Source organism: Podarcis tiliguerta, assembly GCF_965153285.1.
Source record: "Podarcis tiliguerta genome assembly, chromosome: 18".
NCBI lineage: Eukaryota > Metazoa > Chordata > Lepidosauria > Squamata > Lacertidae > Podarcis > Podarcis tiliguerta.
Genome location: NC_139551.1, coordinates 10,884,371 through 10,906,990, shown reverse-complemented (window position 1 = coordinate 10,906,990; position 22,620 = coordinate 10,884,371). Strand labels below are relative to the sequence as shown.

Sequence of the window (22,620 nt, the reverse complement as noted above, 5' to 3'; positions counted from 1 at the left end):
GATGAAGCGGATGGGACGGGTCCAATAGTCAAGAAAGCGATTTCTGCCTGAGCTGTAGATTGGCCCGTCCACCTGGGAAGGGAGCCCAGGCAGGAGAAGGAAGCTCTGATCCTAAACCTCCGCTGCCTTGCAGGATATCTTCAGGAGGAAAAAAGGCTCGGGAGGAAGCCCAACTCAAATCCAGAGTGGAATCCCTAAGGCGGTTGGATGGCGCCTTGCAAGCCTCCTTCCGGCAACTCCTGCAGCCAAGCTGGTGCCAAATGTTTTGCTCTGCTTTTCTTTGGACCCCGTCAGTGAGGCTGAGAGGGGGGTCTTGTCACCTGGGCAGCCCAGGACCCCCAGACACACTGCCCAGGCTTGGGTCCTGGGGAGGTCACTTCTATTGTCTCTCGAGACAGATGGATGCCAACAAATGGCCATGTTGTCTGGGGTCTTATGGGAGTTTATGGAGCCAACGGCATCTCTGTCAGCAGAGCCATTTCTCTCTCCCTAACTGAACTCCCAGCAACTTTGCAACAGGCAGAAATCCAGCTGGTGCAGCTGTGGTTATTGCCTTCCAGGCAGTTTTTAACAGTGCAGTTTTTAAAGGTGGTGGAAGAGAAGGTGAAATCCCTCCTTGAGAGTCAACTAACACTTTATATAAAGGATAATTGTCTCCCCTTTGGAAGAAAGATTGTCTCTTTCCCCTCAACAAGGGATCGATAAAACATCTCACAAACTGTTATCTATTTAAGTCCGGACTCCTATAAAAGAGAAAGGAATCGGAGAGTTTAAAAAGCTTTATTCCTATGACAATAGTAAAATAGTACATTCCCAAAATAACATCTTCTGGCCTCTTTGGTGCTTATCGATTTGGTATGGAAACATCTTAATTTGAAGACTCACCACCCCAGGCAGACCCAGAATCTCTGGCCTGCAGCGGGTGATATGGTGAGGAGGCAACCTCTGAGCATGTGCAAAGGGTCCTTTCCCATTGCAGGGCCATGCAGTCAAGATGTCCCATCTCCCCACATAGATGGGGTTATAAAATGGGCTTTTGAAAGTCTGGGGAGAGGGGGCACCACGTTTGCAAATGACAGCCATTTTCAGGTACCTATATTGTCTGGACCTCAAATCAAGACTCATACAACAAAAAAATAATATTTAGAACTTACTGGACTCCATTATGCTTGTTTATAAAAGGAGTATTCTAAGACATCGAGCTGCTGGAGGTATGACAGAGATAACACTACTCTAAAGCAGACATTTGTGCAATCTCCCACATCAAAAAATTCCTGGCAGATGGTAAGAGAGACGATCAACACAGCTCTACGGAACAAACTTACATTTGCAGAGGAAAAGATTTGAATTATATACCCAATATATGAAACCTAACAAAGGGACAATATGAATGGACTTTCCACACTCTTATTACAGCAAAAAGACAGGTATTGATGAACTGGAAAAATTAAAACGCATCTGCCTTCAACGGCTGGATTGAAGATATGTACAAACTGGCTACGCATGAACAAGTTGCACAGAAACGTAGACTTTGCCAGGGACAAGTTCGACAATATTTGGAATTCATTTTTATAAATTCTGTATTAGGTTACGGTCTGGTTAACTACAAAACATTTTTATTTTTATTTGGTAATGTATATGGTTTTTTCGCAGAATCACAGACTTGTAGAGTTGGGAGAATGGGGGTCATCTTGTCTAGCCCCTGTCATGTAAGAATCTTCCACCCAGTGTGGGACCCTGATATACAAACTGGGGTTTTGCTTTTGCTCCCCAGCTCCCCGTGGGACTCTGAGTCCCCTAAGTCCAGAGAAGAATGGATGGAGGCAGGATCCAGTGGAAGGCAAAGAAGGAGAGGCACTGAACAAAAGTGTGCAGGAATCTTTAAAGACTTTTGACATTGCCCAACCCCCTTAGCTAAAGACCGTCACACATACATCATTAGAGGCAATCTACAGCAGAAAGCTTTTCTGCCAGGGTACCTGATAATGGTCACTGATTGCATTCCCTGGGCACATTCCAACATCATTTGACCAACGATTGCTGCTTTCTTCTTCTCACGCTTTCTCTCCACGTGGAAGTTTGAGCAGTTTTTAAAACAGAGGGACAAGAATCGCAGGGGTTGGACTAGATGACCATTGGGGTCCCTTCCAACTCTACGATTCTGTGGATTCCACCTCCCTTTTCCTTTAATCAGTTTTTTTCCCCATTTTGAAAGAACTGCGAGAGAAAGATAGCAGGTCTTCCGGAAACTCTGCAACAGCTGTGCAGAGGTAATCAGGTAATCTATTTCCCCCCGCTTTTAGATTTACAGAGGCTTTTAAAAAAAACGGCGTGGGAAATCAGAGGGGTGAAGAGATGGACTCTGCCAGCTGTGCGGAATAAGTCAAAACCTTGCCAGCAAAATAAAGAAATTTAATCACATTTGTTCTTTTTGTTTTTTGGCATTTTCACACTGTCCTCTCTCCCCCACCCCACCCCGTTCAAATCAGATCCAAGCCAGGGTTGGTATTCGATGCTAATCCTACTCAGAGTAGACTCTATTGAAGTTAATAGGCATGACTTAGCTTAGGTTCATTCATTTCACTGGGTCTAACTCTGAGTAGGATTTGGGGACAGTGATTGACCCAAGGTCACATAGGATTTGAACCCGGGTCTCCCATGTCCTCGTCTGGCACTCTGACCACTATACCAGCTTGCCTTGAGGTCACGGGGACAAGCAGCAACTACTGCTTCCATCGTTGTGACATTCCTGTCCATCAGTAACTGTGGGTTGTGTCCAAATCTTAGTCCTCCCCAGAGTAGACCCCTTGAAATAGGGGGGCAGCGGGGTTTCAGTGTCTGACCAAGACCTGGGAGACGACAAGACCTGGGGTTAGACTAGATGGCCCTCAGGGGTCCCTTCCAACTCTACAATTCTATGGTTCTACCTCAGTCCAACCTACCTCAGAGGGTTGTTGTGGGGGTGAAACAAGGAGAGGGGGAAGCTAATAACTTAGGTGCAGTCATTGAAATAGGTCTACTCTAACTTAGCTGCACACGCCCCTCCAATGGGTCTATGTGAAGGAATCCGCGCTCCTTTTATGGGGGTTGTTGAAATTGCAAAATCTTGTTTTAATCTCAGCTGGCCCCAAACAGCAGCTCCCTCCATAAAACCAAAAACCAATTATGATAATAACCACCACTTTAAAAAGCGGTGGTTTTTTAGAAAATGAATCATAATTGCCAAATGTCCCTTGCCCAAAAATATTGATCACCCCGCAGGCAAATGTAATGAGCTGCAATGAGGTGATGGATTCCGAACCCTCTCCTTCCAGCCCAGTTCTGCCCACGTCTTCAGCTTTGGATACATGGGGGGAAATGCTCTCCCGTTTTTAAAAACCAGGATAGGGGAGGACTCAGATGACGACCAACAACCCCCCCTCCTAAATCGAAGGCTTATTATGGAACAGACTGGAGAACTGAACCAAAGCAAACAAAATTAATTTTTATAGTGGCAAACATAAGGTTCTGCACTTAGGCGGGAATAACCGGGCGCAAAAATATTGGACGGAGAACACCTGGCTTGCCAGTAGTACATGTGAGAAGGACCTAGGGGTCTTGGTGGACCACAAGATGAACATGAGACAACTGTGTGATGCAACAGCAAAAAAAAGCTAACGCTATTCTAGGCTGCTTAAACAGAGCAAGGAAAATAATAGTCCCACTGTCTTCTGCCTTGGTCAGACCATACCGGGAATACTGTGACCAATTCTGGCCACTGCAATTTAAGAAAGATGCTGACAAGCTGGAAGATTTGGAATCACAGAAACATAGAATTGTAGAGTTGGAAGGGACCCCCCCCCCCGAAGGCCATCTAGTTCAACCCCCTGCAATGCAGGGATGTCAGCTAGAACATCCAGGACAGGTGGCCACCCAACTTCTGCTTAAAAACCTCCAAGGAAGGAGAGTCCACTACTTCCCAAGGGAGATCATTCCACTGTTGAACAGCTCTTGCCAACAGAAAGTTCTTCCTGGTGTTTAGTTGGTATCTCCTTCCTTGTGACGTGAAGCCATGGGTTCGAGTCCTGCCCTCCAGATCAGGAGAAAACAAGCTTTTCCCTCTTCCATGTGACAGCCCTTGAGATATTTGAAGATGGTTCTCCTATCTTCTCTCAATCTCCTCTTCTCCAAACGAAACATACCCAACTCCTTCAACCGTTCCTCATATGGTTTGGTTTCCAGACCCTTCATCATCTTGGTCTCCCTCCTCTGCCCACCTTCCAGCTTGTCAACAGCCACTGTATTCTGCTCTGGTCAGACCTCACCTGGAATACTGTGTTCAGTTCTGGGCACCACAGTTCAAGAAGCACACTGACAAACTGGAACGTTTCCAGAGGAGGGCAACCAAAATGGTCAAAGGCCTGGAAACAATGCCTTATGAGGAACGGCTAAGGGAGCTGGGCATGTTTAGCCTGGAGAAGAGGAGGTTAAGGGGTGATATGATAGCCATGTTCAAATATATAAAAGGATGTCACCTAGAGGAGGGAGAAAGGTTGTTTTCTGCTGCTCCAGAGAAGCGGACACGGAGCAATGGATCCAAACTACAAGAAAGAAGATTCCACCTCAACATTAGGAAGAACTTCCTGACAGTAAGAGCTGTTTGACAGTGGAATTTGCTGCCAAGGAGTGTGGTGGAGTCTCCTTCTTTGGAGGTCTTTAAGCAGAGGCTTGACAACCATATGTCAGGAGTGCTCTGATGGTGTTTCCTGCTTGGCAGGAGGTTGGACTCGATGGCCCTTGTGGTCTCTTCCAACTCTAGGATTCTATGATTCTAGACTTCTGTGGATGCAACCAAGAATTGCATTAGCTATTCTAGAGAGGAGAGGGGGGAGACCAAGATGATTCAGGGTCAGGAAACCAAGCCTATGAGGAACAGCTGAGGGAATTGGGGGGCATTTAGCCTGGGAAAGAAGAGGCTGAGAGAAGATAGGAGAACCATCTTCAACTTCCTTGGAAAGGTGGTGGACTGGAGGATTTTAAGCAGATGGCGTCAAGAATTTTTCAGCTGTGATTCCCGCATTGCAGCAGGTTGGACTAGATGACCCCCAGGGTCCCTTCCAACATCACAGTTCTATGATTCTTATTTTCTTCCCTGCAGGCTAAACACTAGATTTCCTGAGACAGAAGGAGGTGGTGTGATATGAGTTAACTGTTTTGCAGGAGGAGGAGGTTTGCGGGGGTGGGGAACCCTGAACATCTTTCATCTCTGCTTTGTACAGATGCAGATAGACAAGTTGTACAGCACCCTGCAAAGTCACCAGAGTGAAAGATGGACTGACTCAACAGGTCATTTTTCTCCATCTCTCTCTCTCTCTCCTTCTGCTGAACTATTAGCCTTTTAAATCATCTCGATTGCTTGCCATTTCTGAGATGGTCCTTGCTTTTTTCCCTGCCGAACGGGAGGCTGAATTTCGATGGAATATCTTCCTCTTGCTTTCTCTCAAGGAATCAGCAGATCTGTTGAACAGTAGCGGCTAGCCACACTTCAGAAGATATGTTTGTCTCGCAACATCTTAGCTGTGATTCGTGCATTGCGGGAAGTTCGACAAAATGGCCCTTTTAACTCCGCAGTTCTGAGAGACAATGGAGTGTGCCTCCAGGGGTGAAGCCCTGTTGAATAGTGGGTAGACATGGCGGACGACACAGCGATTTCTCCAAAGCTGCTCTTTATTTTGTAAGCTGGAACAGAACTGAACAGCAAACAGCTCAGCCGGCCTGCTTTTATAGGCAGCCGGCTGTCAACATTGTAGCAACAACAACCCAGGGTTTCCCCGACGTGGACCTGAGTGAAAACTATCTACTGTATCCCCCTGCTGGCCCAGGGTGAGAACGTCAGTACATAACAAGCCCAACTGCTGCATTCGCAGCACCAAAGTCACCTCCTTGGGGTGCACGCCTGGGCTGTGGGTCTGGGGGTCCAGGATGCCCAGACGACAGGACCCCCCTCTTGGCCTCACTGAGGGGGTCCAAAGGAAAGCAGAGCAAGACATCTGGCACCAGGAGTTGCTGGAAGGAGGGGTATAAGACGCCATCCAACTGCCTTAGGGACTCCACTCCAGATTTCTGTAGGCTTTACTCCAGGAGTCAGCAAACTTTTTCAGCAGGGGTCCAATGTCCCTCAGACACTGTGGGGGCCAGACTATATTTGGTGGGGGGGGGGAATGAACAAATTCCTATGCCCCACAAATAACCCAGAGATGCATTTAAAATAAAAGGACACATTCTACTCATATTCCTCCTTAGTCTTTTCTTCTCCCAAAGATGTCCTGCAAGGCAGTGGAAGTTTAGGGTCAGAGTTTAATAATAATAATAATAATAATAATAATAATAATAATTTATTTATACCCCGCCCATCTGGGAAGCTTCCAACAGAATATTAAACTACAATAATCTAGTAAACATTAAAGCTTCCCTAAACAGGGCTGACTTCAGATGTCTTCTAAAAGATAGGAGATTAGTGCCATCTGCACCTCACGTCCCTCTACAGCTCAAACAGAAATCACCTTCTTCACCATTGGATCCACTCCTGGTCTCATCCACTCTGTTCACTGGAACCTATCTTTGCATGCAGTAGAAGCCCCTAACTCACTGAGGATTTGAGACCCATCAGCTCCCCTCACCTGGTTCAGCTGGCCAGTCAAAGCCATTCCCAAGACTGTGGCCGCTGTCGCCTGCTGGCAGCTTCTAGGAGCCACAGGTGAGATCTGAGTGCAGGGTGGGGAGCAAAGGTGGACAAACGACCCCACAAGGAGCAGGCCAAGAGTCCCATAATTGTATGAAATATAGAATCCTAGATTCAGGTCGAAGTGTATATGTGAAGCTTGACACCCCACGTCACCCCGTCTCTGACCGTGGCCCCCCAGGGGCTGGTCAGTGTTTGAATGAGTGACCTCTGCCAGCCCCCACTTGCCTGCTTTCTGGCTTACAGACAGGGAGCAGGGACACCCTTCCTGTCACTGGGGCCGGGCGAGATCTGGTTTTCAACATCGTGATGTATCAGCAGCTAAACGTCACAGTATACAGTGGTACCTCGGGTTACAGATGCTTCAGGTTACAGACGCTTCAGGTTGCAGACTCCGCTAACCCAGAAATGGTGCTTCAGGTTAAGAACTTTGCTTCAGGATGAGAACAGAAATCGCACGGCGGCAGCAGGAGGCCCCATTAGTTAAAGTGGTCTTCAGGTTAAGAACATTCCTCCAGAACGAATTTAGTTCTTAACCCAAGGTACCACTGTATTGCTCTGGGAGCCAGTGTGGTGGAGTGGTTAAGAGCGGTGGACTCGTAATCTGGTGAACCGGGTTCGAGTCTCCGCTCCTCCACCTGCAGCTGCTGGGTGACCTGGGCCAGTCACACTCCCTTGAAGTCTCTCAGCCCCACGCACCTCACAGAGTGTTTGTTGTGGGGGAGGAAGGGAAAGGTGATTGTTAGCCGCTTTGAGACTCCTGAATGGGAGTGAAAGGCGGGATATCAAATCCAAACTCCTCCTCCTCCTCCTCCTCCTCTTCTTCTTCTATCACAAGGTCTGAAATAAGGATGGAGTCAGGTAGAGGCATTGGCTAGCTCCACGGTTTCCCCTGCTCCATCGTGATTTTGCATTGCACACAAACGCACACATCGCGATATATTGCCAGGTCAAAAATTGTGAAACTGATTATCATGATAAGGGCTTCAAACTGGTTTTTGCATAATATATTGATATATTGCCCAGCTGTGTCATCTTCCTCCTCCTCCTCAGTCTCAAGTCTTCCCCCTTGTAGAAGTCAGCAGGGAGGAGAAGGAACAGAAGGAGAAGGTTGGAACGCGAGTGGTTTGGCTCTGCCCCTCACTTCCTCTGCCCAATTCTGGGTCTCCCTTGCCTTCTGCCCCACCGGTCTCAGTAGGCTGCAGAAATGGTTGGGAACCTGTGACCTATGTTCAGAGTGCATCTATTTTGATTGCCTCTCAAATTATTCTTTTACTCAGAGTAGACCCTTTGATATCAATGGGCCTAAATTAACCATGCCCCTTTTATTTCGATAAGTTTCCTCTGAGTATGGATAATGGATACAGTCCCTTCTAACCAGGCTGTCCTGGACAGATCGATCTTCTCCCATCGATTTTGTCTAATCCCACCTCCTTCTAATAAGATCATTTTTAACAAGATCAAGTCTTCCTCGGTGGAGAGGAGATATATATAAAATATCAGTTGGTATCTGGATGAATTCAAAATTGTTTCTAATATGTGCAATTCTTACATTCTACTGCAGAATACTTGGAGATGTAGGAGGAGGTTTGTAAATGAAATGGATAAAAATAAATAATGGTAATAAGGAATAATAATTGACAATTATACCTAGCTGAGCTAGGGCTTGTTTTCCACAACGAATCATTGAATTGTAGGGTCATCTAGTCCTACCCCCTTCAAGGCAGGAATCTCAAGGGATCCATCCACGACAGGCTCCATCTTTGGCGGGTCATTCCTCTTGCATCCATCTTGTCTCATCCCACCTCTTAAGATTTGAGGATTCTTCCCAAGTGAAAGAAAACAGAATCTCCGGATGAACAGAGCGACCATCTCTCCTCCGTCAGCAAAACTTAGCCGAGCATCTTCACTTTGCACTTTTGGGTCAGCAGCGGATGATTGACGGGGCAGAAGGAGAATAAATAGGACAGGGCAAGGAAGCTCGGGTTCTCCCCCAACATTTAATTCCTGCTGAGAGACAGCATGACTGACAGCATGAGATCTGCCAGGGAGATCTCCCGCCAGGCGTGCAAACTGGAGAGGAGATGGCGTCTCTGCTTGGTGCTTCGCAGAGATGGAAGTGCCCCTCCCTGCCGTGTGGTCAAGGGCACAGAAATGCGGGGTGTTGCCGTTCTCCTCCAATTTTTCCAGAAGAGCTACTCGCCTGTGGTGAGCGGGTGAGCAGCTAAAGGCGCACTATTGTGTTATGAGAAAAAAAATGCTCCTTCACCCCAGAATTGGTCTTACTAAACATCTTCCAAGACAATAATGCCCATTTACACCACAAAGAACTCCTAACCCACCTACTTTCAGCAGCCAGAAGCATCATAGCCAGACACTGGAGAGACCTGTCAGGAGTAAGCATGGACCAATGGTACCAAATAGTATGGGAAACAGCCCTACTAGAAGAATTAACCAATAAATGGAAACTGACATGGGGACAAACAGAAGAAGACACTCCCCTTTATCACATACACAGCCCAACAAGGCAACGACAATAATCCACCAACAGCATACAAATCAATATGGCTAACCTGATCCAAAACACCCACCCACCTCACCACAGCCAATCACAAACAAACAACCACACCCTGGGCCAACCCCAACCTCTCTCAGCACCAAAGGAACACAAGTGAACAGCACAAGCAACGCTGACACCAAACCCTACATACATTCAGCATAACAGAAACATTGCCACCCAACCCCACCCATCTTCCCTCCCTCCACCCCTTCTTTTTTTTCCTTCCCCCTAATGTCTCAACAAATGAAACGGATTTGTAAAAATGTTACATGGAAAAAATATGAGACACTACGCTTACTTCTGTAAAACAAGAAATTCTTTAATAAAAAATAAACAAAAAACAAAACAAAACAAAAACCCTTCTCCTTTTCACTTATGGGGTACCCAAGAGCCCAAATAGAGTCCTTTTGTAGGTTCTCCATCGGTCGGAGAAAATAACAGAGACCAACCAGAGAATACTGAGAAGCAAAGCAGCTAGTAGGCCTGATCTTTATTAAAGCTGCTGCAATGGGGGGGGACCCCGAGCCATGCACGCAAGCCCTTATATTGTTGTTGTTGTTTAGTTGTTGAGTCGTGTCCAACTCTGGACCAGAGCACGCCAGGCACTCCTGTCTTCCACTGCCTCCCGCAGTTTGGTCAAACTCATGCTGGTCGCTTCGAGAACACTGTCCAACCATCTAGTCCTCTGTCGTCCTCTTCTCCTTGTGCCCTCCATATTTCCCAACATCAGGGTCTTTTCCAGGGAGTCTTCTCTTCTCCTGAGGTGGCCAAAGTATTGGAGCCTCAGCTTCAGGATCTGTCCTTCCAGTGAGCACTCAGGGCTGATTTCCTTCAGAATGGAGAGGTTTGATCTCCTTGCAGTCCATGGGACTCTCAAGAGTCTCTTCCAGCACCAGAATTCAAGCCCTTATATAGACATTTTAAATTGCCCACCCTGGAGTCCAAGACCACCCCAGAAACATCATACATACATCACAGAAGGGGTGTGGCCCAAGACCACTCCCTGAATACATCAGAGAAGGGGCAGAAATCTGGGTGTGTTGTTTCTTCCTGTCTGCCAGGTTACCTGATTGGATTACCTGGGCATCCTGGCCACTCTCTTGTTATGATAACTACTCAGTTCCTGAATTCAGGTCACAGGTCACAGGCTCACACCCTATTCATATCTTAAGGCAGGATTTGTGAAAGAGACAATGGGGAGATTTCCCATTTCCTTCGACCTTCCAGAGAAATAGTTGAGGTCATTTTGGGAGAGAGAAAATGGTTTCAGGACTTTTCTGTGGGTTTCAGACATGTGGTTTACATATTTGTATGTGTTTGCATGCTACATTTATGAACATCTATTTTATATATGGGACGCGGGTGGCGCTGTGGGTTAAACCACAGAGCCTAGGACTTGCTGATCAGAAGGTCAGCGGTTCGAATCCCCGTGATGAGGTGAGCTCGGTCCCTGCTCCTGCCAACCTAGCAGTTCGAAAGCACGTCAAAGTGCAAGTAGATAAATAGGTACCGCTCTGGCGGGAAGGTAAACGGCGTTTCCGTGCGCTGCTCTGGTTCGCCAGAAGCGGCTTAGTCCTGCTGGCCACATGACCCGGAAGCTGAACGCCGGCTCCCTTGGCCAGTAAAGCGAGATGAGCGCCGCAACCCCAGAGTCAGCCACAACTGAACCTAATAGTCAGGGGTACCTTTACCTACTATATATATATATATATATATATATATATATATATATATGACCTTTATAAAACTCTTATAGCAACCCAAGGGGTGCCCTCCTGTTCTCAGTGTGGCCCCCAAATGCCCCCAAAGGGAAGCTGGCAAGCAGGACCTTGTTGCAGATATTAAATCCTGCAAAGCTTGAAGCAACTGGAAGCATAAGAACTGTCTCCTTTGGAAAGGAAGCCTTGTCCACACCCCTGAAAATATTATTCAAACTTTTACGCAGAATTAAAACATCGAAAATATCCATACAATATCTTGTGCTGTGCAGCACAGGTTGAGCATCTTACAAAATGTGAAATAATCCAAACAGACCTATAAGCAAAAAGGTCTCTCTCTCTCTCTCCAGGCTGTTTTCCTTCAAGAGAGCCATTTCCGTGCCTTGTTCTCCCTGTGGTTTTCAGAGAGATATCTCCACTTGCATCTTCAACCCATTCATTTTGGGAGGCCAAGAGGACTCAAAAGCAACTCCTTTCAAAATCGAGATGGCGACCCAATACCTCTCCCATGATCCCAGGTTTGCAAACCCTCACATGTTAGCTACCTGTTAGCTGATCGTTAACTCAGCAAGAGCTCAGGGTCCTTTAGAAAAACTCTTGTGGAAAACACCCGGTGTGAGCAATACACATGGAGCCATTTTCCATTTTGAACCTTAATACATTTCTCATTTCTGTGCAAATTAAACTGTTATGGTAAAATCTGGGTGCGAGGCTGCTCTGCCACCCAGCTCGTCAGACTAAGTCCGCGGGTCCCTGCGGAGGAAAATGAGTTCAGCCGGAGACAGGAGCAAACTGCAGAAGATCCAAGTTTATTGCGCAACAGGTTCAAGGCGAGATTGAACAGCGAGAAAGGGGTGACATGAACTTTTGAAACTTCCCTCCATGTCCCAGAATACAGTGCAAAATACATCCCAGTTACATCATGAATACATTAAGAAGAGGTTGGGTTACACAGATTACATCATGAATATATTAAGAAGAGGTTGGGTTACACAGATTACATCATGAATACATTAAGAAGAGGTTGGGTTACACAGGATTAACATATGGAGGAGGGAGGGGGGAATATGCAGAGCTGGAGATATGTGCAGGTAAGCACATCCTGAGTACCGGTGATGAGAAGACAATGGTCCATGTATGCATAGTCTGCCACCTGGCATTGCCCAGAGGAAAGGCTTGGCAGAGTGATTTGACAGGATTAGGGTCTTGACACCTTGCTTGAGGGATTATGGAGGACAGGGGAGGTGTCATGGAGTCCTAGAGAAATTGAGCAAATTGGCACGTTGATTTTCTATGAATTTTATAGATTTTAGTCCCTTTTGACATTGACAATTGGAAATAAATGGATATATTGTAGCGAAGAAGGAGGTGAAGAAGACATGCCCCCCCCCCTTTCCGTATCATAAACCATTATGCTTAACAGACCTGAGCACACCAGTCTGTGCTGATCCTGAACTTGTACGGAATGAAGTGTACTGGATAGCTCAGGGGGTTAGAGCCGGGTGCAGATAACGCCAAGGTTATCTGCACCCAAGTGGAACAGCGGCATATTCCTTCTTTGCAGCGGGTGGGACTAGATGATCCTCAGGCTCCCTTCCAAGTCTATGAATGAGTCCAGGTCAAGTAGGGTTGCCATATTTCACAAAGGAAAAGCCAGGATCCCACAAAAATTGCTGAGCTTTTTTTATAACACCAAAAAAGTGATTTTTTTGATTGACCTGCTTAGGACAAAGTGACGCCTTTTGTAACTCCCCCCTGGACATCAATTCCACCTTTGAAATCCCAGTAATGTCAGGGAAAATCCAGACGTATGGCAGCCCTAAGGTCAAGGGAAGTCACAATCCCACTCTATTATGCCTTGGTCAGACCACATCTGAATCCTGTTTCCAATTCTGGGCACCACAATTTAAGAAGGACGTTGACAAGCTGGAAGGTGGGCAGAGGAGGGTGAACAAGATGATCAAGGGACTGGAAGGTAAGCCTGATGAGGAGCGCTTGAAGGAGCAGTACATGTGAAAAGGATTTAGGAGTCTTGGTTGACCACAAACTTGACATGAGCCAACAGTGTGACACGGCAGCTAAAAAAGCCAATGCAATTCTGGGCTGCATCAATAGGAGTATAGCATCTAGATCAAGGGAAGTAATAGTGCCACTGTATTCTGCTCTGGTCAGACCTCACCTGGAGTACTGTGTCCAGTTCTGGGCACCACAGTTCAAGAAGGACACTGACAAACTGGAACGTGTCCAGAGGAGGGCAACCAAAATGGTCAAAGGCCTGGAAACGATGCCTTATGAGGAACGGCTAAGGGAGCTGGGCATGTTTAGCCTGGAGAAGAGGAGGTTAAGGGGTGATATGATAGCCATGTTCAAATATATAAAAGGATGTCACCTAGAGGAGGGAGAAAGGTTGTTTTCTGCTGCTCCAGAGAAGCGGACACGGAGCAATGGATCCAAACTACAAGAAAGAAGATTCCACCTCAACATTAGGAAGAACTTCTTGACAGTAAGAGCTGTTTGACAGTGGAATTTGCTGCCAAGGAGTGTGGTGGAGTCTCCTTCTTTGGAGGTCTTTAAGCAGAGGCTTGACAACCATATGTCAGGAGTGCTCTGATGGTGTTTCCTGCTTGGCAGGGGGTTGGACTCGATGGCCCTTGTGGTCTCTTCCAACTCTATGACTCTATGATTCTATGAGTTGGGGATGTTTAGCCTGGAAAAGAGGAGATATGAGAGCCATCTTCCAATATCTCAAGCAAGGGCTGTCACATGGAAGAGGGAGCTAGCTTGTTTTCTCCTGCTCCGGAGGGTAGGACTCGAACCCATGACTTCAAGTTACAGGAAAGGAGATTCCGACTAAACATCAGGAAGAGCTTTCTGACAGTGAGAGCTGTTCAGCAGTGTAAAGGTCTCCTCAGAAGGTGGTATCCTCTCCTTCCATGGAGATTTTAAAGCAGAAGTTGGATGCACATGGAGGCTTGAGTTGCAGTTCCTGCTTGGCAGGGGGTTGGACTAGATGACTCTTAGGGTCCCTTCCACTGTGGTATTCTACTGTGATAAGAATTTTAAAGTCTTAGATATATAATAAATGTTCATAAATGTACCAACCAAGCACGTACATAGATCAGCACCGGAAGACTGACCTGAAACCATTTTTGATTCCCAAACTGACCAAATGTTTTCTCTGCAAGGTCAAGGAAAAGCCTCCCCGTTGTCTTTTCCTTCACAAATCCTGTCTTAAGGGTATGTCTGTGTATGAATAGGGTGAGCCTGTGACCTGGCTCATGAACTAAGTATTTATCATTACAAAAGACTGGCCAGGCTCCCCAGGGTATCCAATCAAGTGAGCATTAACAGGTAACCTGCCAGACAGGAGGTAAACAATGCACTCAGATTTCTGTTGTAGACTGCCCTTTCTGTGATGTAGGTATGATGTATCTGGGGTGGTGGTCTTGGGTTACACCCCTTCTGTGATGTATGTATGATGTATGGAGGGCTGGTCTGTAGCTCCAGGGCAGGGAATTTAAAATTTCTATATAAGGGTAGGCACACCTTTGTTCTGGGTTCCTCTTCCTCTCCTGCAGGTGAGGGGAGCACCCTGTTGCAACAGATCAATAAAGATCAGGCTTACTAGCTGCTTTGCTTCTCAATATTCTCTGGTTGGCCTCTGTTATTTTCTCCTACCAATAGGGAACCTACGTAAGGGCTCTATATGGGCTCTTGGATACCCCGTAAGGGAAAAAAGGGCAGATTTTGGTTTCCAAAAGTGCAGGTTGATCCAGATGGCCTACCCAAAAGGTATCTGCAGACTTTGCTCGTTGGCAGCGAGTCAGCCTTGGGTGACAACTTTGAGATCCCTCCCAGCTCTTTGGATTCTATGAGCACATACAACCTCGGCTGTGGGATCCTCTCGCCCTGCCGCTCCCCGCATCCAAGAGAATTGCCGAAAGGTCTTCTGCTTATGTAAACAAATCAATGGAAGGAGCAGAAATCGACTGCCGTTTGGAGAATTAACGTGCCCGGTGAGACGATGAGCTTCTTTCAATTTAGCCTTTTATCTGTAAAGTGCTCCCCAGACACCAAGGTGGAAATGGATGTGTCTTAGCTGGAAAGAGAGATGTGGGAGCCAGTGGCCCTCTCTGGATGTTCTCGGACTCCACTTCCAGCAGCCCTGGCCGGCCAGCAGGACCAATGGTTAGGGCTGGGAGATGGAATCGAGCAGCATCTGTCAGAGGGCTTGTTCCTCATCCCTGATCAGAGGAGAAACTTTCCAGAGGTGGAGTCATGCCTCTGTTCAGAAAAGGCTTCCCTCCTGAAAGCAAAGAAGGCCTCTTCTCAGATCAAGGGGTTTTGAATCATAGAATGGTAAGAATTGGAATGGGACACCCAAGGGTCATCCAGTCCAACCCCCTGCAATGCAGGGATCTCAGCTAAAGCATCCATGACAGATGGCCATCCAACTTCTGCTTAAAAGCCTCCAGGAAAGGAGAGTCCATCACCTGCCAACTGTTAGTTGGAATCTCCTTTCTTGTAACTTGAAGCCATGGGTTCGAGTCCTGCCCTCCACAGCAGGAGAAAACAAGCTTGCTCCATTTTCTATGTGACAACCCTTCAGATATTTGAAGATGGCTATCGGTCTCCTCTTTCCCAGGCTAAACACCCCCAGCTCCTTCAAGCGCTCCTCATCAGGCTTAGTTTCCAGGCCCTTGGTCATCTTGGTCGCCCTCCTGGGCCCACATCCCAGCTTGTCAACATCCTTCTTAAAGGATTGAATCTGCAGCCTTTGGCACGATCAGCACCGTGCTGTAACCAACGGAGCTATTCAAGAAGGGCGAAGGACCAGCCTCTCTCTGCAAGGCTGAGAAGGCAGCAGTTTTGGCGACCGAATCCAACGGGAGGGGAAAGGAAGAAAGACCGTCTTCTTGGAAGAATAGCACAGAGGGAGAGTTTTCCTTAACACACACAAAAAAAACCATATATTAGCACCAAGTCCAAATAAGCAATTAAGCAAATTCCCAGGATGGATAGTTTATCTGCTCAACGGCCGACAGTTAATTAACTAGATCGATGGCCAAGGCAGGTGCGCAAGATACAAGGAAGGCAGGCCTGTTCCCCCAAACCCCCATTTGAAAGGCTGTGGGGGGCTGTGGGGAGATGGTGTCCCAGAGGCCAGGTTTTATCTAGAATCAGAGGGGAGATGGAAGACCCTGGCAGGAAACCCCACCGTTGGCAAGGACCAGTTCAACCCCACTGCTGGCAAGCCAATTTTTCATTTCTGGTGCCCTGACAGGCTAAAGTGAGATAGATGAGGCACCTTATTTCCGAGAAGAGAAAAGGATGGAGATTGCCAGTTTGGGGTGTGGGCGGCCGCAATTGGCCAGCCACCGTGATCTAATAGTGCTGCTGCCTCTTGCCCCCCAAACGTGCAAGCAGAGGCTTGGGAGACAGCGTGGCACAGTGGTTAGAGTATTTGGCTCGGGGGAGAGAGCAGGGTTCAAATTGAGGCTCCCTAGGCGTGGCCCCGGCTGCCACCACCTCTTGGCATGACCAACCTCACAGGGTTGTTGTGGGGATCAAATGAAGGAGGGAGCAGCATGTATACCACCTTGCGCTTCTTAGAGAAAAGGGGGTATATGAACGCAATAAATAAACAGTAGGAGATATTCAGATATTCATAATAATAATATTTTATTTATATCCCGCCCTCCCCAGCCAAAGCTGGGCTCAGAGTGGCTATCAACAGTAAAAATAGCAGTTTACATAAAATCACAGTCAATTACAGTGGTACCTCGGGATGTGAATGGGATCCGTTCCAGAGTCCCGTTCGCATCCTGAATAGAACGTAAGACGCGTTTGTGCATGCGCGGGTTGCATACTTCCGCACATGCGCGTGACGTCATTTTGACCGTCTGCGCATGCGCGGGCGGCGAAACCCGGAAGTAACGCACTCCGTTACTTCCGGGTTGCCGCAAAGCGCAACCCGAAAATACTTATCCTGAAGCGTATTTATCCCGAGGTATGACTGTAATTGAAATACATTCTAAAATCAGTTCAGATTCAAATTAATGGCAACCATTGGGCCAGAGTTCTGTGAGGATTACCAAAGGACTGTGCCTTGGCCAAAGGCCAGGCGGAACAGCTGTCTTGCAGGCCCTGCGGAAAGATGTCAAGTCCTGCAGGGCCCTAGTCTCTTTTGACAGAGTGTTCCACCAAGTCGGGGCCAGTACTAAAAAGGCCCTGGCCCTAGGTGAGACCAATCTAACCACCTTCTGACTTGGGACCTCCAAGGTGTTGTCATTTGTGGACCTTAAGGTTCTCCGTGGGACATACCAGGAGAGGTGGTCCCGTAGGTACCTACATCAGCTGTAGATACAGGGCTCAGGAGTCAGCATCTGAGACCCTCCAAGTGTCCCTATTTTCCAGGTACAGACCCGGATTGACAGAAGCCGTCCCAGTTTCTGATTTGATCCCGGTAAAGTCCTGCTTTCGCTTGGGACGTCCCTATTTTCATCGGAGAAATGATGGCGGGTGTGGCATTGCTGACTGCGACCGTGTAGGCAAGAGCATCGCCGTCATGGCTAGTAGCCAAGAATAGTCTTACCAGACACAAATTTGTCCATCAGAAGGTCAGAAGTGGCTGGATCAGACCCCCAAGGGGCCCCATCCTGCACCTTGTCTTTGCAGTGGCCAAGCAGAACCAACAGCATTATCTCCTTTCCTGAAACTTCCAGCAACTGCTATTTGAAAGCATCACTGCCTCCGTAGCTTGAATAGTTCGCTTGTGTTTTTTTAATAAAAAAAATCGGTCCGGGGTTCTCTGGGGACAGCGGAATAAACCCATCTGGCTGACGGGCCCCGTTAAAAACTCTTTAATTTGCGAGGTCAGGAACGGATCAAAATATGCATTCCTCCTGAAAACATAAAACAACCCTCAGCTCCTTGTTGGAACGAGGGGAGCAGGCATTGATTAAGCTAAAAGCACTATTATCTAAGCCTACTGGCACGCGAGATGGGCAGTCGGTCCAGACACTCTGGGTTATTAAGCCACACTTTAAATCAAAATGGGTTCTCCCCACTTTTGGGAATAGCCTGCTGGGTCTCCCGCTCCTGCTTTAAGAGGGAAAATGCTTTAAAAAGAGAAGGAAGAACTTAAGGAGACCCAACAGCCCAACCTGTTCCTACAGTGGCAAAATACCAGGAAGAAGTTAAGAATCCAGATAGACTGCCTCTGACCTGGAGGTTCCACAAGGCCCTCTCCCCTTTTATGGTTTCCAGAAACTGGAATTCAGAATCTCTGTGTGTGGATTGACTGATGAATTCAGACTCTTGCAAAAGATGCTCTTCATCTCAGGGTCGTGGGTTCGAGCCCCAAGTTGGGCCAAAGATTCCTGCATTGCAGGGGGTTGGACTAGATGACCCCTATGGCCCCTTCCGACATTACAGTTCTATAAAAAGGTAAAGGGACCCCTGACCGTTACGTCCAGTCGTGGCAGACTCTGGGGTTGCGGCGCTCATCTCGCTTTATTGGCCGAGGGAGCCAATGTTTGTCCGCAGACAGTTTTTTCCAGGTCAGGAGCAGGGACCGAGCAACAGGAGCTCACCCCGTCGCGGGGATCCGAACCGCTGACCTTCTGATCGGCAAGCCCTAGGCTCTGTGGTTTAACCCACAGCACCACCTGCGTCCCTACAGTTTTATAATTCTATACATTTTTATAATTCTATTTTTAACTCATCCACATTAGTGGGCCCCCCTGCCCCTTGTAATGGCTGTTCCTCCTTCTGGGGTAGATTGTGCTGGGACATGGAGGCTCCATTAAAAACACTGTTACGGGGTTATAGCAGGCATCATTATTGATTAAATTTGTATACCACCCTATACCCATAGACCTGAGGGTGGTTCACAACATACAATCGTGGTATAAAAAACAGAAAATACATAATAAAAATTAGAGTAGAAAGGAACAAGCAATCTCCCCTTCCACAACACATTTAAATCAGCAAAGGCCTGGCTAAAAGTGAACATTTTTGCCTGGCACCTAAAGGTGCATAGTGAAGGCTCCAGGCAAACCTCCCTGGGGAGAGCATTGCAGAAACAGGGAGCCACTGCAGAGAAGGCCCTGCTCTTGCCTTGCCACCCTCCGGACCTCATGAGAAAGGGGCACACGAAAAAGGGCCTCAGAGGATGATAAACTGCTTCTCCCTCCTCCCATAGAATCGCTGGAAGGGATTTCAGGGTCATCTAGTCCAACCCCCTGCAATGTGAATCTTTTACCTCATGATTAAGAGCATCTTTTGCTCTTAATGTGCATCCCACATGTTACAAGTTGCCTTAAGCAAGTAGCAATCCCATCTTCTGGCAGCGAGTTCCACAGAGTAACGGTTTGCGAATAGGTCTTTTGCCTTCTCTCCCCCCCCCCCATTTCCTCTAGGGGTGCGCTGGAGTTGCAAATGACTGGGCCACCACTGAATCAATTTCGCCCCTTCCGTAGAATTAGCTTTAACTGGGTTTTGTATTATGTGTGCCATTAATCGCCGATGCTTTGAATTTCACTGCGCTGTTCTCTCAGTGTGCCATGCAAACTGCGGTTGCATTTTCCAGGGCAGGGGGCACTGGGGATGAGTTTATGGAACCAAGGGGGATGGCGGCCGCCCGGAGAAAAATCCAGGAACAGCTGGCTTAGAGGCTGAACAGCCGGATATAAAAATGGCAGCCTCTGCCTGGCGCTGCTGCAGAAACAGCGGGGTCTTCAGGGAGGAATGACAACCAGAAAGTGATCTCTGCATCCCAAGGCGCCTACTTGCTCGAGGAGGAAGCTGCTGGTCCCACCCTGCGCTCAGAGAAGCAAAGGGCCCTCCAGGAAGCCAGGATGAGAGCGCTCAGCTCCAGGGGCCGAGATGTCAACCCTGGTCTGGAGCAGAGAGATGAGATTGAATGGGACGTGCCCAAGCCGCTCCCGTTGTGCAGTAGGGAAAGAAGAACCCGAGATCTGCAGATCAGCTTGCGAAGCCACATCTTCCTTGGAGGTTTCTAAGCAGAGGTTGGGTGGCCCTCGGTCATGGATGCCGTAGCTGAGATTCCAGCATTGCAGATGAGACTGCTGGGGCCCCTTTCAAACTACAATTCTAGGATTCTGTGTACTGAGCGATGCGCCTCCTGCAAAGACCCGGAGGCAAGCGGGGAAACCTCTCTGCAGAGAAGTGCCAACGGCCACCACCATGGCAGTTTGCCCTCTGCCGAAGGAGGAAGCAAATGCCTCCAAAGGCCAGTTGGGTCCTGCTGTTGGCCATGGGCAGGGTATCAGGGCAACAATGCATTCAGGGATAGGCTGCCCCTGAATCTGGAGGTTCCATTTAGCTGTGATGACTAAGGGCAAGAGGAGCCTTCAGCATTCGGCTTCTTTGAATGTCCTCGAGATCTAGTGTTGTGAGAGGGAAAAGCCCTTTCTCTAGTCAACTTTCTCCATGCGTAATTTTATATGCTTCAATCCCGTTGCCTCTCAAGTCGCCTTCTCTCTAAACACTCCACCAAAATGCAATTTCGGTAAACAGTCCTTTATTTTAAAAAAGTACAAAAAAACAAGAAGTAAAAGGAAAAGGATTTGTTCTGACATGGAATCAGAGGTATTTCTTTTAAAGGAAGAGAAATTAAGAAAGACAAGGGTTGTAGGGGAAGAGAGAGGACAGGAAGGAGAAGCAGATTCACCAGAGTACAAAAAAAGCAGCTTGGGATACGGAGCTGCATGTCCTGATCAACAAGAGGAGGGTTAAGGATACGATCTGGCGCACCGTGCATGACGGAGCTGCGTGGATTTTAGTGGTTCAGTTCAATGGCAGGAAGGTCTAATTTGCACAGGCTCAATAGAATGTAAATAAATAAATCTCTCCCTGCATGTAAAAAAGGCATGGAGGGTGCATAACCCCTGAATGGCTAGCTTTCATAAAGCAGGGAGCGCTTAGGAGATTTGTGCATGTTTTTAATGAGGGGAGAGAACCGTTGAGAAGCACAACTCACCCAGAGAGGTTTACCCAGCCCAGAATCCAATGCCTCATTTCTGCAGCCTGCGGAACGATGAAACACAAGACTCTCCCCTCTCCCCCACTTCTGGGGGGGGGGGGGCTCTCTGTCGCTCTCAAAAACACAGTGTTAAAAGGAATTGAGGCCTCTTTGCTGACAATGGCTTTGGACCGTTCTCCTCCTGGACTGACAGTGGCCAGGAGATCTGCCTGCGGAATGCCAGAATGGCTGGTGAACCCCCAAAAGCCACCTGCATGCCCCCCCAAAGGAAGCAGGGGTACTACTGATCATCAATCCCTGGCGGCAAAGGCAGCGGTGGAGCAGCAACAGGTCGTACGGTGCAGCCCAGAATCCTTTGCAAAACGAGAGGATGCAGAAAGGGCCCGTTGGTTGGTTTGAGGCAGAGGAGCAGGAAGGGGGAACGGCCATGTCTTTTTGCAACGTCCTGTTCGAACCATTCTGACTTACACCATCTCTGCCCCCCCCCCCCATTTCTGGATGTGTGAAGTCCGGTCCTGCCAGCGGACAAGGGTATGAACAGCGTTCCTGCCCCTCTGACCAGGGAAGAGTTTGGGCACCCAGGCGCTGTGTGTGGCTGCCGCCAGGTTCTTGTCCCAAGGGGGGCAGCACTCTGCTGCCACCAGGCTGGGCTCGGAGGAGCAGGTCCCCCCCCCCCCTGCTATTTGCCCTGCTTCATGATGAGGCGGCTGGAGAAGTCGAAGAGGCCTTTGTTGATCTTGCGCAAGGTGCCCACTTCTTCCTCCAGCTGAGTCACTTGGATCTTCAGCTGCTCCTGGTCGCCCATCAAGTTCTGCAAGGGGAAAAGAGGGTTAAAAACTAAATGGGGAGCGGAACCAGGGCGGGAGGAGAAGTGGAGGAAGGATCAGATTATTGGCCTTTGCCCGTCCTTGGACCCTGAACTCAGCGGCAAAGAAGGTGGCTGGTGTGAGGGCCACAGTGACCTCCATCCCTGGCAAGAGGTGGAGAAAACCTGTCTCCCACCAGGCAGAATTTGAGGGATGGCTCTATTCAGAAGAGGCACTCCATCCTGGGATGGCGAAACCCACATTCATCCAGAGGGCATTGCAATTCCATGAGCTTCTGCCAACACAGCTTTTGCCCATGCAAACCCTTAAGATAGCTGCATCCAATATACAGTGGTGCCTCGCAAGACGAAATTAATTCGTTCCGCGAGTTTTTTCATCTTGCGAAACACCACTGCAGTTAAACACTAACAACGGCAGGGAGGGGCGGGGAAAAGCAGGACAGCTGCCGCAGCTGGTACCTCAGACTCACCCGCGCGTTGTGGCCACCATGCGACGCGGTTGCTGGAGGGTGGCGGGGCTCAGGAGCGCAACTCCAGGGAGAGAGAGGCGCTGGCGGCAACGGCTCTCTGAGGGGAGCGCGCGAGGGGGGTGGGCAGCGGCGTAACCATCAGCCGGAAGGTGGGAGGGAGCCGGAGGAGCGGGGAAGCGAGCGACCGTCACCATGACACGAGAGGCAGGGCCATTTCGTCTAGCGAAGCAAGCCCTTAGGAAAATCCGTCTTGCGAAGCACCTCAAAAAACGAAAAACCCTTTCGTCTAGCGAGTTTTTCGTCTTCCGAGGCATTC

The 22,620-nt window shown here is 48.4% G+C and overlaps 1 protein-coding gene across 1 annotated transcript in view; it reads right to left on the bottom strand.

The window, feature by feature from the left end:
• Nucleotides 1-20,529: 20,529 nt before the first annotated feature.
• The window catches only part of WDR18 (WD repeat domain 18), a 42,061-nt gene continuing 39,970 nt past the window's right edge, over nt 20,530-22,620 (bottom strand). Inside the window, exon 10 of the mRNA XM_083421743.1 lies at nt 20,530-21,819. Within this exon, the coding sequence (XP_083277869.1) occupies nt 21,688-21,819 (132 nt within the window). The 3' untranslated portion in view covers nt 20,530-21,687. The remainder of the gene's footprint in view (nt 21,820-22,620) is intronic.